We start from the raw sequence: 14,982 nt of genomic DNA, 5'->3' as shown, positions 1-14,982 counted from the left end.
TGTAGATGTCACTGGAACCAGATGCTATGTCTGTGTGCATGCCCGGCCCAAGCCTGCGTGTTTGCCCAGCTCTGCAGCTAAAGGGGCGTGCCACCACGCTCAGAAATGTGGTACTGGTGACCATCTTCAGGCTCCGCTGCTTCCATGGCAAATCCTTGACCAAGTGAGCATCTCCTCCTGCCTACCCCATGAAGTTTACGTGTGTAGATAATATGTACACATGTCTATGGAATTTAGTTTGCTTTTAGACAAAATTGAGGTTTGTATATGCCGTCGTCCTTCATTATCCACAGAGGACAGATTTCAAGAGCTTTCCCCTTAGATGTTGAATTGTGAGGATGCTCAGATACTTTTAAAGAAGTTCAGGCGGTGTCTACCTTCTCCTGTAGTTTAAGTCCTCTCTATATGCCTAACAGTGTTAACAGCAATTATATTTATTTGTTTAGAAAGTGAAAAAAAGAAAAAAGTCTGTGCATGTTTAGTGTGGACCCTGTCTATGTATTTCTTCAGACAGGGTCTCCTTTTCTAGCTCAGGCTGAAATCGAATTCCTGATTTTCCTGCCTCAGCTTCCCAAGTTCTGGGGCAGTTGTGTGTCAATCATTCCCAACTGATTAAAACATTTTTTTTTTTTTGTTCTTTGTTGAGTATGTTGATACAGCACGCATGATAAAGAGGACCGATTAATTGCGTACTTTTATAATGTGTTCTGAACATTTCCCACATTGCACCTCTTCTGTATGTTGTGTTTGTCATGCACCAAGATTTAGTGGCGCCTGATGCTGGTGACCAGAGATGGTGCTACTGGCTTTCATTCAACGGTGGGCATTTTCATAAGCAACATACATATGTACCTCTGTGTGTGTACATAAACATATATTTACTTTTTGTTTTATGTGTATGAGTCATTTGTCTGAGGGTGTATATGGTACCGTGTGTGTGCCTTGTGCTTGTGAGGGCCTGAAGAGGAAGTCAGATTCCCAGGAACTGGAGTTTAAGATGGTTGTGAGATGCCGTGTGGGTGCTGGGAACCAAACTCCATCTTCTGCAAGAGCAGCAGGTGATTTTAGCCACTGAGGTGCCTCTCCAGCTCTGCAAAGAGGGCTGTTTGTTTGTTTGTTTGTGTTTCCTTAGAACAAACATGTAGAAATGGAATTTCTTGGTTAAAAAGATGAGCAGTCTATACTGTAGCCTAGCCGCTGAGCAGACTGTGAGCTGACTCTGCAGCAAGCGTGGTGGGCACCACGGGAAGAAACTGGGAAAACTGGTTCCCAGCATTCTCTTGTGTTCTTGTCCTTTCTCCAGGAGGTTGGGCGCACATCTGGTTTCATTGCTATTATCCCCCTGCCAGCCACATGGCAAAGGATAGAGCTCCTTGTTTTTGCTTTAGGGAATCTGTCTCCCCCATGACTCCACTCCTCCTTTCTAAACTGAGCTGTGTGGACAGGTCTTTTCTGTGTGTGTGGCAGGGAGCTGAGGAGTGGAGGAGAAAGGAACCTTATGCCTGAATGTAGGGGGGAGGGGAGCAGAAGTGTACTCCACACAGGGGACCAGAGTGCGGGCTCATTTCTGCTTGCCTTTTGATCTTTGTAGTCCTTTATGCCTGCACGTCCTCAGACTTGTCCAGCACATGGCTGGCAGACATTCATGACCTCAACCAGGCCCTTTCTGAAACAGCTCACCATTTGGAAGAATAGGCTGCCTCTGAATGAGCAAATTAAATTTGATCTCTGAAGGCTAGGCCATGGTATAACCCCACAATTCCACTTCTGGTTTCCTCATGATCAGATGCCACAGAGGATTTCCTAGAACGTGGTCCTCCTGCTGCCTGGGATACAAATGTTGCACTGTGTATCTGTCCCAGCTGCCTGGCAGATTTCCAGAGCTGTCTTCCTCTTGCCTTTAGTGGTTGACGTCGTCCTCAGTCCTGGTATTTTCCTTCCTAGCCAGCTCCTAGTCCTCTTTTACTGTGGGAGGCTCCCAGGAGCCCCCCAGTCTGTGCTGGTGAAAAGGATGGAGAGGTTGGCCAGGTGGTGGTGGTGGTGCACGCCTTTAGGACCCAGCAGAGGCTGAGGCCAGCCTGGTCTACAGGGCTAATTCCAGGACAGCCAAAGTTACACAGAGAAATCCTGTTTCAGAAAATGGAAAACAACAATAACGAAAAGAAAAGGATGGACATATGCAGACTAGAAATGGGCAGACCAGTCAGTATCTGTCTTCTGTTATTTACTTACTTATTTATTTATTTATTTATTTATTTATTATTTATTTATTTATTGAGGCATGGTTTCTCAGTGTAGCCTTGGCTGTCCTGGACTCTGCTTTGTAGACCAGGCTGGCCTCCAACTCAGAGCGATCTGCCTGCCTCTGCCTCGGTGAGTGCTGGGATCGAAGGTGCGCATTCCCACACCTTTCAGTGGACAGATGGGCCTGGTTATTGCACTTTCCCCTTGACTGTTGTGAACAGAGTGTGTGGAAATATTACATCATGTGGTGAGATTTTATGATTTTTAGGTGTCCATACCATCGTCTACAGTGGCTGCACCACTTACAGTCATGCACCCAAAACGCCCCCTCCCATGTCTTTCTTGAATGTGGTTGTCATTCTGACGTGTGTGAAAGGCTGTTTCCTTGTGGTTTTGATTTGCATTTCTGGCAGCTATCGGTATCATACCTTTTGTCCATTTGCATCTTGACTTTGAGTCCTGACTTTGCCCATTTTATAGTCAGAATTTTGGTTTTGTTTAGTTGGTAGATTTTTTTTTTTTTCAGTTTATTTAGGGCACTGTTCACCAAGCAACATGTTACTGCAGACTCTAACACCCCACAGGATTTCTTTTTACTCTTCAGTACTCTCTGCACAAAAATATTTCCCAGTTTTCCTGATTGTTCTTCGGTTCTCTGTGCTTTGGGTATCACATTCCACACCGCCCCAAACTCCATGTTACAGTGCTTTGCCTCCCACGTTTCCCAAGTATTGTGTAATTTCACCCTTCTGAGTTTTTGTTTGTGGTATAACGTAAGCAAGGTTTCAGCTCTGCGTTGGGAGGACCAGCTGGGCTTTCTCAGTACCTTTGGTAAAGGATGATTTTCTTACAAGAAATAAGATAGTTAGCTGCTGTTTCGGTGTTACTGAGCTGCATGCAGTGTCTGCTAGGGGTGTTTTTTTTTTTTTCCTCTGCCTAAACGATGCAGAAGAGTTCTAAGCTTCTCACTGTGCTATGGACCCAACAGAACATAGCAGGCACCCGAGGGAACCCTGCGGAATCATTGCCATCCAGATACAGGGAGGGGATCTCGAGGGAAGTTGTCCAGGATAGGTTAAAAACGCATGCTGTTGTTATAGATTTCCGTCTTTAGTTATATATTATTTCATCAAAGGCTTGGGGGTGGGCAGGAACCCCATTGATCTTACTAAGGCATGTAGTTGTGTGTGTGTGTGTAAGAATGCACTCACACATACGTGCATATGCTATGTGTTTGTGTGCATTGTTTCCTGTGGTTGGGGAAAACAAGATCCTCAACAGAACAACTGGTGTGAGGTGGGAACCAGCACCTGTGTGCCCGCGCCTTCAGTGTCGCCCGAAGCTGAGGCCTTTCTCTTGCGCAGCTGTGAGCTGGCCGGAAGCAAAGCCCGGGCCTCTGCCCTGATGGATTCCAGGGCCACACAGCTGGCACACAGGTCTGCCTGGCACTCTCTGAGTGACACAGGAAGCTCTTATCACCCTCTCAGGTCTCATTTGCTCCCTGTGGCTCTGGCCTGGTTTCAGGGTTGGGAGCTGTGGGTTTGGCGCCCTCTTGTGGTGACCTGTTTGATATCTTGGAAGGCAGAAGGATGAAAGTAAAAAGGGCATGAAATGGAGAAAAGATTAGGAAATTGAAAGACAATCTATGGGTGAGGAAGTGTTGTTTTTTTTTTTTTTTAATGTTAAAGTTAATTTAACCACCTCAGTAACAATTTTTTCATTTTTACATTTTAAGCTGTGTGAGCACGTGCATGGTGTTGTGTGTGTGTGTGTGTGTGCGTATGTGTGGGGAGGCCCAAAGATTGATGCTGAGTGTCTTTGCTTGATCTCTCTCTCTGCCCCTGCTTTCAAGACAGGGTCTCTCATTGAACTCAAGAGACTGGTGGTCCAGTGAGCTGCCCGCGCTCTGCTGCCCTGTGTTTACTGTCTCACACAAGGACTACTTCCGCCTACCACCTTTTCATGGCTTAAGGATGAGCCCACCTTTTAGGCCTGGTGTCTGAGCCAAAGACACTTGAAACAGCCCAACTGGAATGTTAGGTCACCTAGGCCACAGATTCTCTTCTCTTGACCAAGAGTTTCTCTGTCCTAACAATAAAGCCTCTGTGCACACTTGTGTGCATACGTCTCTGTGAACGAGTTTTCATTTCCTCTGGAGTGCAGTTTCAGGAACACACAGTAATTGCGTGATTAGTTTCTCTTACTGAAGTAGACTTTGGAAAAAGAACACTTTCAATTTCATAGAACAATTAATTGTCAAGTGTAGGAGATTTTCCCGTAAATTCCCCGGTAGGCATGACCTCCCGCAGACTGGTGCATTCGTTGCTGTGTGAACTGTGGTGGTCCAGCACGATCACCAGAGCCGGCTCTTGACATTAGGGTCACTCGTGATGCTGTGTCTGCTGTGGGTTTGGACATGCACACTGTTTCTGCAGCAGGGGGACTTTGCCTGCCTTGAGAGCCCCTGCTTATCCATCGGTTCTTCATCTTCACTCCTAGCAACTTCCCGTTCATATTGTGACATTTTAATTTTCAAATACAGTGTGAGGTTCCGGGGGAGTTTGGGGTTCCTGGCAGTGGCGACAAATGACAAAGCCAACAAAGTGGGTAAGGGAGCATCATCCCAGGGAACTGATTGCCAACAAAGGAGTTGATTTCTCTTCAGAAGTTATGAAGAATGAATAATGAGTTTTCCCAGATAGCAAAAAAGACTTTCTAAAAGGAGGGAGGGAAGAAAGGGGGGTGGGATGGGTGCTTGGCACACACTGCTTCTTCCCTGCCACCCTGCACTTGGGCGTCAGACACAGATGCTGGATGAGAACGAAAGAGGAAATTGAACATTAGTGTTTCCTGGGCAGGTCACTGTGCTTCCGGTGCTTGCATGGGTATCAGAGTGGAAGAGAAGACGGAAACATCTTATGTTGTGTTGTTCTGGCTACACAAGCTGTTTGTCCATGTGGTCCTTCTGTCTGGAAGATGCTGCAGAGGACCCACTGACACACTGCTCTGCCCTGTCTATTCAGCTTCCCTTTTCACTAGTGTATATTGATGGAACAGAGTGATGGTGGGCTTTGTGGATTTTCATAGATGTGTGTTACGATATACTTTGGTCATTGTTGCCTCATTAACCTCTCTTGTCCCACTCACCGTTCATTTTTGTGTAAACAGGTGCGGCAGACAGATGTCTTCTCATTTCTCAGCAAACCACTTTTGTAATAGGCATCTTCACCGTGTGATAGTGGGTGGGTAGGCTTTTGTCTCCTGTCAGGGCAAGGTGTGAGTATTGAGCTTTACCACCCTGGTTTTTGTCTCTTCGCCCCCAGGCAGGAGGAGAAGGAAATAGATCAGCCCCTCTCTTCTCCTCAAGCCGGGAGTTACTGTTCTCCTGATGTGATCCCCTCTCCCTCAGGAGCTTGCAGAAATCCATCCAGCAGATTCTTCAAAACTAGCAGTGAGCCAGGCAGGTCCCTTCCGTGTGTGAGCATGGCCACGGATTCCACATTCAGGTGGAGGGTGAGGAACAGGGTGCTAAAATACTTTCTACAGAATGAGTATGGAGGTGACTCGACCACCTGACTCCCAGGCGCTGCTGCGGGGGAGTTTGCCTTTGCACAGCTGGTGACCAGACCTGATGACCCTAGCTAGACCTTGGTTTTGTGTGAGCAGTGTCTTCTGACGCAGAACCCCACAGCTTTTATTGCTCACCGGCATGCTTTCTGTGTTTCCCCTCTCTCTGGGTTTTGCCATCTCTTTCATGTGGCCGCAGTTATAGTATTTGCATCAGCCTGTATTTCCCCCTCTCCTCTTACACACTTACTCATGGCTGTTACCTTGCTGCTGGCTAAGAGGGTAGGAACGCTGCCATCCTTAGCCTGGCCCTCCTTCCGAATGAGGTTCGTCAGTTCAGAGCATGATGCCGGCACATGGGACGGCTTTGCCACTCCCGAGTTTTGGCACACCACTCCTTTCCCTCTAGAACAGGGCATGGGCTCGCCTGCCTTCTGGAGTAGCGGCCTGTGCCTCCAGACACCCTTTAACCAGAAGAACTAATTGTAGACACTCAGGAGTGGCTTACCTTCCCTCATAGGGAAGTATTCATGAGAAAAAATTAAACTTGCCTGCAGGGAGGGTTGCAGAGCCTTACCAGCGATGCTCTCCTTCTGTGTTTAAATACATTGGCACTGCACGGTTTGAAGAGTCCTGGGGCTCCCGGAAGAGAAAGCTTTCTGTCCGCTCTGACGTGTGGCAGCCTTGGCAGCGTGGGCAGCGACTACGAGTGTCCACCCATCCTCACCTCAGCTCGCCTTAGCTTGGCTGCTTTCCCCATGTCTGGTCATGGGCCGATTACTTCATCTGCCTGACTCAGTTTTCTCTTAAGTAAGATTGGATAATGGCACCCATGTCATAGGTTGGCTTGAGGGTTAAGGTGTCTCTCTTGCTGTGATGAAACGCCATGACCAAAGCAAGTTGGGGAGGGAAGGGCTTTTTTGGCTGACACTTCATAGAAGTTTTCATCTTGAAAGGAAGTCAGGACAGGAACTCAAGCAGGGCAGGAACCTGGAGGCAGGAGCTGGTCTAGTGTGGAGGCCGGGGAGGGTGCTGCTTACTGGTTTGCATAGCGTGCTTATAGAGCCTAGGACCTAGATGGTGCTAGCCCAGGGATAGCACCATCTACAATGGGCTGGGCCCTCCCAGTCAATTACTAATTATGAAAATGTCGTGTAGGCTTGTCTACAGCCTGAGCTTATGGAGGCATTTTCTTAATTGAGGTTTCCTTTTCCCAGATGACTTTAGCTTTTTGTGTCAGGTTGTCATAGAACTAGCCAGCACATTGTTCATCTATATTGTATCAAAGTTGGATGGAAGGTGTGTGTGCGCGCGTGTGTGCATGTATCAGCATGATAGCTGCTACACTGTATTAGGTATTATAGGTGATCTACAGATAAATTTTAAAGTCCCAGGGGGCCTATATGCAGATACTGTGCCAGTTTATAGAGGGGATTTGAGCATCAGCAGGGTTTGGGTGTCTAGGGGAGTTTCTGGACCTAATCCATTGAGGTGTCAAGGAGTGACTCTATGTAAAATTCTTAGCTTGTTTCCTGGTGCTCAGTATGTTCTATGGGAGTGTTAATGTCCCTCAGATTGATCTGTCTGTCTGTCTGTCTCCTTCTTTCCTTCCCTCCCTCCCTTCCTCCTTCCCTCCGTCTGCCTGCCTGTTTATTTGAGGGTCTTTTATCACAGCAATAGGAAGGAAACTGAACACCTCCCAGGCCCCACCTTCTGCTGGTGTCATATTCACAAGCACTTTCAGCAGGACTTTGGAGGGTACATTCTGAACATTGATTTGTGATTATTTGACTCTCGGACTTCTTTTATTTCGCTGCTGTCCACCTGTAGTTGCTTCAGAGTGGCTGCTTAAGCTCCAGCTGTCAAGTCTTCACTAGGAGGAACAAAAAGAGGGGTTATTTAAGGAGATTCCTGGAACCTTTCACTTAAGACCTCTGTATATTGAAGTGACCAGAATTTAACATGATGATAGACTGCAAGGAAGGGAAGGACTGTCACTGCCCTGCTCAGGGCTTGAGAGTCAGAACACACAACCAGCCATCTCTATTAATGTACGTGTTCTTCTGTCGGTTAGGATAGAATCTAGGAGGACAGTACTCCAGAGCGCGCTGGCGCTAAAAAGGAACGGCACACACTTTAAAGATGCTGAATTGAGACCCCCAACGCCAACCCCTCTGTGCCAAAGCCCTGCCACTCCCTGGGGAGAAAAGCTGAGTCACAACTGATCTTTGGTCTCTGGGAATTCTGGGTTAACCGAACAATCTGTGGTCTCTTTGGGGTCCTGAGGACCCTTATGCGTTCACAGATTGTGTCTGTGCACTGAGTGCAGATGGTGCGCTTTGTAGTTAGTATGCCTGCTTAGCAATGCGTGGTTTGGGGCCAGCCACTCCAAGACTGGGTGGCTCTTGGCTACTCCAGGGAAGTATTTGAGCGACATGCCTCCTGTGGCCACGCTGGTTTGCTCCTATTAGAAGCAACATATTTGAACTCTGTTTTCAGTTGTGGCCAGGGCAAATTATGGGTGTTTTGATGTTCTCACGCCTGTAAATTAGAGCCTCTGGGTGTGTGGGGAACACCCCTGGCCCCAAAGGAGTGATATAATGTCTGGGGGCCATGGTGTTTTCTTCTTGAGATGGACGCCGTAGAACTTAGTAATGATTGTAACAGGGAGAGACCGAAGAGCAGTTGGTATGACTTACAGTGGCAGAGCAAGGGGCCGGATGTCTGTTCATGCTTGGGCCTTTCCCACACCAGCCTACAGGTCAGTTTTGTTCAGGGTGAGTGTTCGATGAGGGGGAAGTAAGTGATGAATCTGCACGCCTGCTGATTGGCTCCCTTCAGCCCAACACACTAGCTGCTAGGCTTCCCTCCCTCTGACTCTGGCAGGGCCCCTCCCAACCTGACAGGCAGCTTGATGGGATTACGGCCTGCTGGGCAGAGTGGCCCTTAACCAGGGTGTCTCTGCGAGGCCACAGGTGAGAACTGCTGCTCCATTCCTCCAGGGGCCCTCCCTCCCCCACACAGCCTTGCACCCTCCCCAGGGCGGGCAACCGAGCTCTCCATTCCTGGCCTTGCCCTGAGCATGGACAACCCTGGGGTCGGAAGCTGTATGGTCCTCAGTGCTCTGCTCCCTCGCAGTACTGGAACCAGCCAGGAGCATCTTACGGGGTTAGGTCCCGGAAGACACACTGCTACAAATAGAATAGCCAGATGGCATCCGCAGCACTGTGTGAGCCGTCTCTAGTGTGAGGATGATTTTTAGACAGAAAGCCTCTCATTAGTCCAGAAACGGTGCCACAGGCTCAGTAGCTACCCTTTTAGGAAGTGCCAGCTGGAGGGTCCTGGAGGCTAGCTGACAATTCGGGGCTTCCCGAGGGGCAGTGACAGTGTCTCTGAGAAAGGAGTCCATTGTTAGCACACTTGGAACACTTAGCCTGTAGTGACTGGCTCCCAACAGCTGGATTCTTCTGAACGTAGCATTTCTAGAACTTTTGTGTATGTACTTGGAGCTTCTTCCTTCTGATGGGCACAGCACTCCCCTGCCTTAGTTACATGAAATTCAGTGGCATTTAACACAGTGAGTTAATTAGCTGCAGTGCAGCTGGCTGCTCCTGCACGTCTGCTCAGTGTCCCCGGCGTCTCCCTTCCCTGCCAGTGTCTGCCGGAAGTGGAAGAAATCTGGAGAACATCGGAGCTGATGCCAGACCCATTTGCACTCTGGAGAGATGGAGAGGAGTGTGTGTGAGCGGAAGCTTGAGATCAGATTGAACACGTCATTTATTTGGTTGTATTCAGACGGGAGCTCACAGTTGGCAGTAGGCAAGTTCTCCTGTTTTCTAAAAATAACATTTAAAGATTATTGGTTTTGCTCTATGTGTATGAGTGGTTTGCCTACATGTATGTCTGTACACAGTATGTATGTCTGTACCCAGGGAAGACAGGAACCACGGATGATTGTTGGAACTACCATGTGGGTTCTGGGAATTGAACTCAGGTCCTCTGCAAGAGTAGCCAGCATCCCCCCTGCCCCAACCTGCCCCCAACAGAATTTCTCTGTGTAGCCATGGCTGTTGTGGAACTTGCTTTGTAGACCAGGCTGGCCTGAGACCACCTCTGGGCTTAAGAACAGCAAGCCTGAGCCACCTCTCTAGTCCCCTCCCTACTTTCAGTGAGTGGAAATGGCAAGAACATAATTGTTTTGGTGACCATGCATTTAGATGGAGCTATAGAGGGTCATGGTGACCCACACCTTTAATTCCACTTCTTGGGAGGCAACGGCAGGTAGTTCTTGGCAAGCCAGGGCTACAGAGAGAAACCCTGTCTCCAGAAAAGCACAACAAAAACAGAGGATGAAGATATGTAAAACCAGGCCCCACTGGAGCTCCCTCAGGCTGTGTTAGGTACTGTTCGAGAGTGTCTGTTAGAGGGTGGCGTTGGGGGCCTGGGCCGAACAGCCTGGCCAGTCTTTGTGCCTCCCTCAGCTGAGTGTTGACCGTCAGCTAAGCTCACATTCTTGTAGTCCCCATCATGTAAGGCCATAATAACCAAATCATATAAAAAGAGAGGAGCCCAGTTTGCAACAGAAATAGTACTTCCCATTTTAGGTTCTTTTGAGGTAGGGTCTTACTGTGTAGCCTAGGCTCGCCACATGCCAGCCTCCCAAGTGTCTACCATACCCAGCTAATGATTCCCCCTCCCCCCCAAGACAGGCTTTCTTTGTGTAGCCTTGGCTGTTCTGGAGCTTACTGTGTAGCCCAGGCTGGCCTTGAATGCAGAGGGATTCACCTACCTCTGCCTCCCAAGTGGTGGGATTAAATGTGTGTGCCACTGCCTGGCCTAATGATTGTTTCTGATTTGGTGTAAACATTATGAAATTTACCACCTTCAGCTATATGTGCAGTGGCCGGGATTGGACTCCAGCCCCACACATGCTAGGCAAGCACTCTCTGTTTTATACGACAGGTCCCAGGTTTTGTTTTTTGAGGCAGGGTTTCTCTGTGTAGCCCTGGCTGTCTTGGAACTCACTGTGTACACCAAGCTGGCCTCTGCCTCCCAAGTGCTGAGATTAAAGGCATTCACTTTATATTTTGTTATTACATCATTTTTAGTGTGTGTGTACACCCATGTGTGTCCGTGCGTGGGTGCCTTCATGTACACGTATGTGGAGGTTAGAGGGCAACTTTTTGAAGTTCATTCTTTCCCTCCTACCACATGGGTTCACGGCCTCGTGACCAGCGCCTTTACCCACTCAACCATCATTCCCGTCGGCTTCTGCAGTGCTTTCTATTTTAAGATTTTATTATCTTCATATTTATATGTACACGTGTGTATCTGCATACCTTTGAAAGCCAGAAGAGGCTTCAGTGGACTTGAAGGTTCATGTGAGCCACCCAGCCTGGGTGCTGGGGCTGGGCCTCGGCTCCTCCAGAAGAGCAGCAAGCTCTAACCACTGAACTGTCATTCCAGCCCTTGCTGTGGCTCTTGCACTGTTGAAGACTGTAAGGCCCGAGTGCACTGGGATTCTGTAGTTACTTTTTATCCCTTTGGCCTGTCAGCAGCGTCTTTTCCGTTCCACTTCCTGGTGTCCTTTGTGTTTCTTCACGAGAGGAGGAGTGTAATACTCGACATTCCGTTTTCACTCACCTACTCACCAACTTTCAGAGAGGAGGCAGGGCCTTTGCTTCCTCATCTAGCACCAAGTACCCGGAGTGGTGGTGTGCTGAGGAGGAGGAAGGGCCTCTGGGATCCTTTGGCCTTCCTTTCAGCAGGCTGGCCCTCCCAGCAGCGCTGCTGCCCTCTTCCGTCTCAGCTTCTTTTCAGGGAGGCTCCATCCAGCCCAGTGACCTGCACCTCCACTGTCCCGGCTCCCCCACACACCTTCTCTTATTCCAGGCTGTTGTCTTTTCTCCTCACAGTCTTCCGTCTGTGCTAAGATCGTTCAGCTCCTGGGGCAGAATGAGGTGGATCACCGCCAGAAGCAGGTGGTCATCCTGAGCCAGGATAGCTTCTACCGAGTCCTCACTTCAGAGCAGAAGGCCAAAGCCCTGAAGGGCCAATTCAACTTCGATCACCCGGGTGAGCTGGGAGTTGGGAGGATGTGTGTTGAAGGTGGAGCGGGTGGTGGTTGTGTTCATGAGGAAGGTCTTAGCTCAGCTTGTTTGTCGTGTCTACACCATTGATAGGGGCCTAAGGACCACCTTGAAGGGTTCTCGTGTGCTTAGAGGAAAGAGTGGGTTTGTGGATCGCTTTGCAGAGAGCTCATTGAGTTCGTTTTGAATGAAGGTGGACCATGTAAGCTTGGGCAGAGATGGACCAGCCCCAGGAGCAAACACACAACTGGTCCTTTTGCCTTCTGATGTGTAGCAGCCTGTGCCCCCCCCCTTCTGTGTACACTTGGCCCATGCATTCTGCTTGGGGACCAGCAAGAAGGGAAATGGGTTGTCTTAATGTAGCCCCCTAAATGAGTTTTGCTGCTAGCCTAGATCAACAGCAGGTTGCTCCTTCAGATGGTCTAGGTGTCTCCAATTTTTGGGACTCAGCCCTTCTTGGCACGGGACCTGTGATTCTTCCTAAGGAACGAGTGCACTTTCTGATCAGCTTGTGCCAATCCCTGGGCACCCAGCTGGCCTTTCTGGAGAGCAGAAAACAAACAACAGATTAGTCTGCCAGAGCTCATTCATACACCCAGTTTAAGATCCAGGGAGTGTTTATATTCTACCAAAGGTGGACATAAGCTTTGGAGGGGCATCAAGTTTTGGCTGTGACTTTTGTTGTGCTTTTAGGACCAGTTAGTTTAAAATTGAGCTGTTTTAATAGTCTGATTTCCTTCAGATGCCTTTGACAACGAACTCATCTTCAAAACACTCAAAGAGATCACTGAAGGAAAAACAGTCCAGATCCCTGTGTATGACTTCGTCTCCCACTCACGGTAAGTGAGTTAGGCCGGGCCAGAGGGAGTTAGCTGGTGTAGCCTGGAGTGTCCCAGGTGTGCACGCCACCTTCTTCCCCATCTTCTGTGAGGATGTCCACAGCTGGGCCTACCGTAGGTAGGCGAAAAAGAAGGTCGAGGGGAAACGGGCCGTAGCCGGCCGAAACTGCAACCAGCCAACAGAAGCACTAGCCGTCCCACCCCTGGGGGCCCTGGCACTTATATATCCTCTGAAAAGTTCCCAGAATTCCGCACACTCAGCAGACTGTCTGCAGCTAGCCAAACCACTGCAGGAAAGCATGAGGCAAATCATAGTCATCTGCTATGAAGCTTTGGACAGTCTGAAGCAGCCCCATAGTCCACACCTGAGATTAAAACAAAAACATACTCACATGACATAACTGGGTTTTTAAAGAAACCAAAACTCTCACCAAATTTCCCCCTTTTAGTTCAATAAATGGCTTTTACTCTAACATCCATAAACTGTGTACAACAGTTATGTGAGATCTATCAGGTAAGAATTATATTTACAGTGTTCAGTCCAGTCCATTTGTTTCTAGCAACCTTGGAAAAAGTACTTCACTATTTTTCCTATCTTGTTGAGTCCAAAGTTTTGTACCTAAATCATTTTCTTACACAACTTGTATTTACCATTTTTAAAACATCTTAGAACCTAAAACACTTTCTTAGCTTCTTATAACTTAAGCTTTTATGTCTTTATAAACATAAAACCAGTTTTTATGTTTATAAAGAAAACCAGTTTTCTTTTTGTATCTGATAACAAAGAAAACTGTAAGACTAACTTTTCAACCCAACTGTAAGTCTTCAACCCATCATTGACCTGAGAAGGATAACATTTACCTAAGTAAACAGGAAGTGCAGAGCAAGCAGCTTCCGAAACCATAGACATGACAGGAATGCTGGCTATTTGGACAGTAACCCAAGATTTCTCTGTATTGGTGGGGCATCCAATCTTTACCAGAATATCTGATAGACTTTTCTGTGAAGCAGAAAGTTTGAAAGACTGGCCTTCCTTGTCTTAGCAAAGTTGGGCATTTGATTTCCCAGTGTCCTGCTTGTCCACAGTTTGGAAAGCATGCTGTCAGCAGTTGAAGTAAGGGCAGTTTTTTTTTTTTTTTTTTTTTTTTTTTTTGCCTCGTGGCCATCTTTGCTACATTTGAAGTAAGCTCCATATGGAGGTTCTTCGGTGCCCATCATCTTCTTTGCAGTAGAATGGAAATTGCTGCTGGGAGCTGAAGTGTCTCTCTCTGTCAGAAAAAGTCTTTATTTTTTATTATCTGTCTGTCTGTCTGTCTATCTATCTATTTTTCAATACAGGATTTCTCTGTGTACCCTTGGCTGTCCTGGACTTGCTTTGTAGACCAGGCTGGCCTTGAATTCACAGAGATCCTCTTGCCTCTGCCTCTTCAAGTGCTGGGATTACAGGCATGGGGCACTGTACGTGGCTTGCCTTTTATTATTAAAACGTCTTAAATGCTATATCCTGCAGATCTCTGAAGTATTTGAGGACCATCTATGTATTTCAGTATTTTTAAGTAGACAAATGTTGCTAGTTTCTAGTTACTTACTCTCTGCTTAACTTTGAAAACAATATACAGGAGGCTAAATAAAGCTTATTTTTTGTAATTAACTAAACTAGTACCTAATAAGACTAAAGTTTGATTATTTATAGGTAATTAATTAATTCTTAGTTATCCTAAACTGTTTGCAATAGTAACTTTCAAGGATTCGGACTTTATATGATATTTTTAATGAGTTGCATAATTATAATTCCGTAAATAAGTTGAAACATAAATACAATATGTTGCAGCAAAATATAACCTTAGATCTCTTTTTTTAAAAGATTTATTTATTTATTTAATGTATGCAAGAGCTTTATCTATATGTACACCTGCATGCCAGATGAGGTCACTAGGTCTCACTAGATGGTTGTCAGCCACCATGTGGTTGCTGGGAATTGAACTCAGGATCTCTGGAAATGCAGACAGTGCTCTTAACCGCTGAGCCATCTCTCTAGCCCATAACCTTAGATTTCTATCAACAGGCAAGAATCCATACCAATGTAAAATATTTGAGACTCGTTGCTTTCTTAGTCTAAAAGGAGGTACAGAAGATGCCTTGTGGAATGGTTGGGTAATTTTTCTCTATAAAGGACGGACTTGTATTTTGGGCTGGTGAGGGAATGGTGAATGTGTTTGTTGGGATGTATGTCTCTGAATCTT

At 47.3% G+C, this 14,982-nt stretch overlaps 1 protein-coding gene across 1 annotated transcript in view; it reads left to right on the top strand.

Moving 5' to 3' along the window:
- The window catches only part of Uck2 (uridine-cytidine kinase 2), a 66,173-nt gene that overhangs the window by 35,983 nt on the left and 15,208 nt on the right, over nucleotides 1-14,982 (top strand). The window contains exons 2-3 of the mRNA XM_021642597.2: nucleotides 11,727-11,886; nucleotides 12,643-12,739. Of these exons, the coding sequence (XP_021498272.1) occupies nucleotides 11,727-11,886; nucleotides 12,643-12,739 (257 nt within the window). The remainder of the gene's footprint in view (nucleotides 1-11,726; nucleotides 11,887-12,642; nucleotides 12,740-14,982) is intronic.

Source organism: Meriones unguiculatus, chromosome 11, assembly GCF_030254825.1.
Source record: "Meriones unguiculatus strain TT.TT164.6M chromosome 11, Bangor_MerUng_6.1, whole genome shotgun sequence".
NCBI classification, from domain to species: Eukaryota; Metazoa; Chordata; class Mammalia; order Rodentia; family Muridae; genus Meriones; species Meriones unguiculatus.
This window is presented reverse-complemented; position numbering and strand designations above follow the sequence as displayed.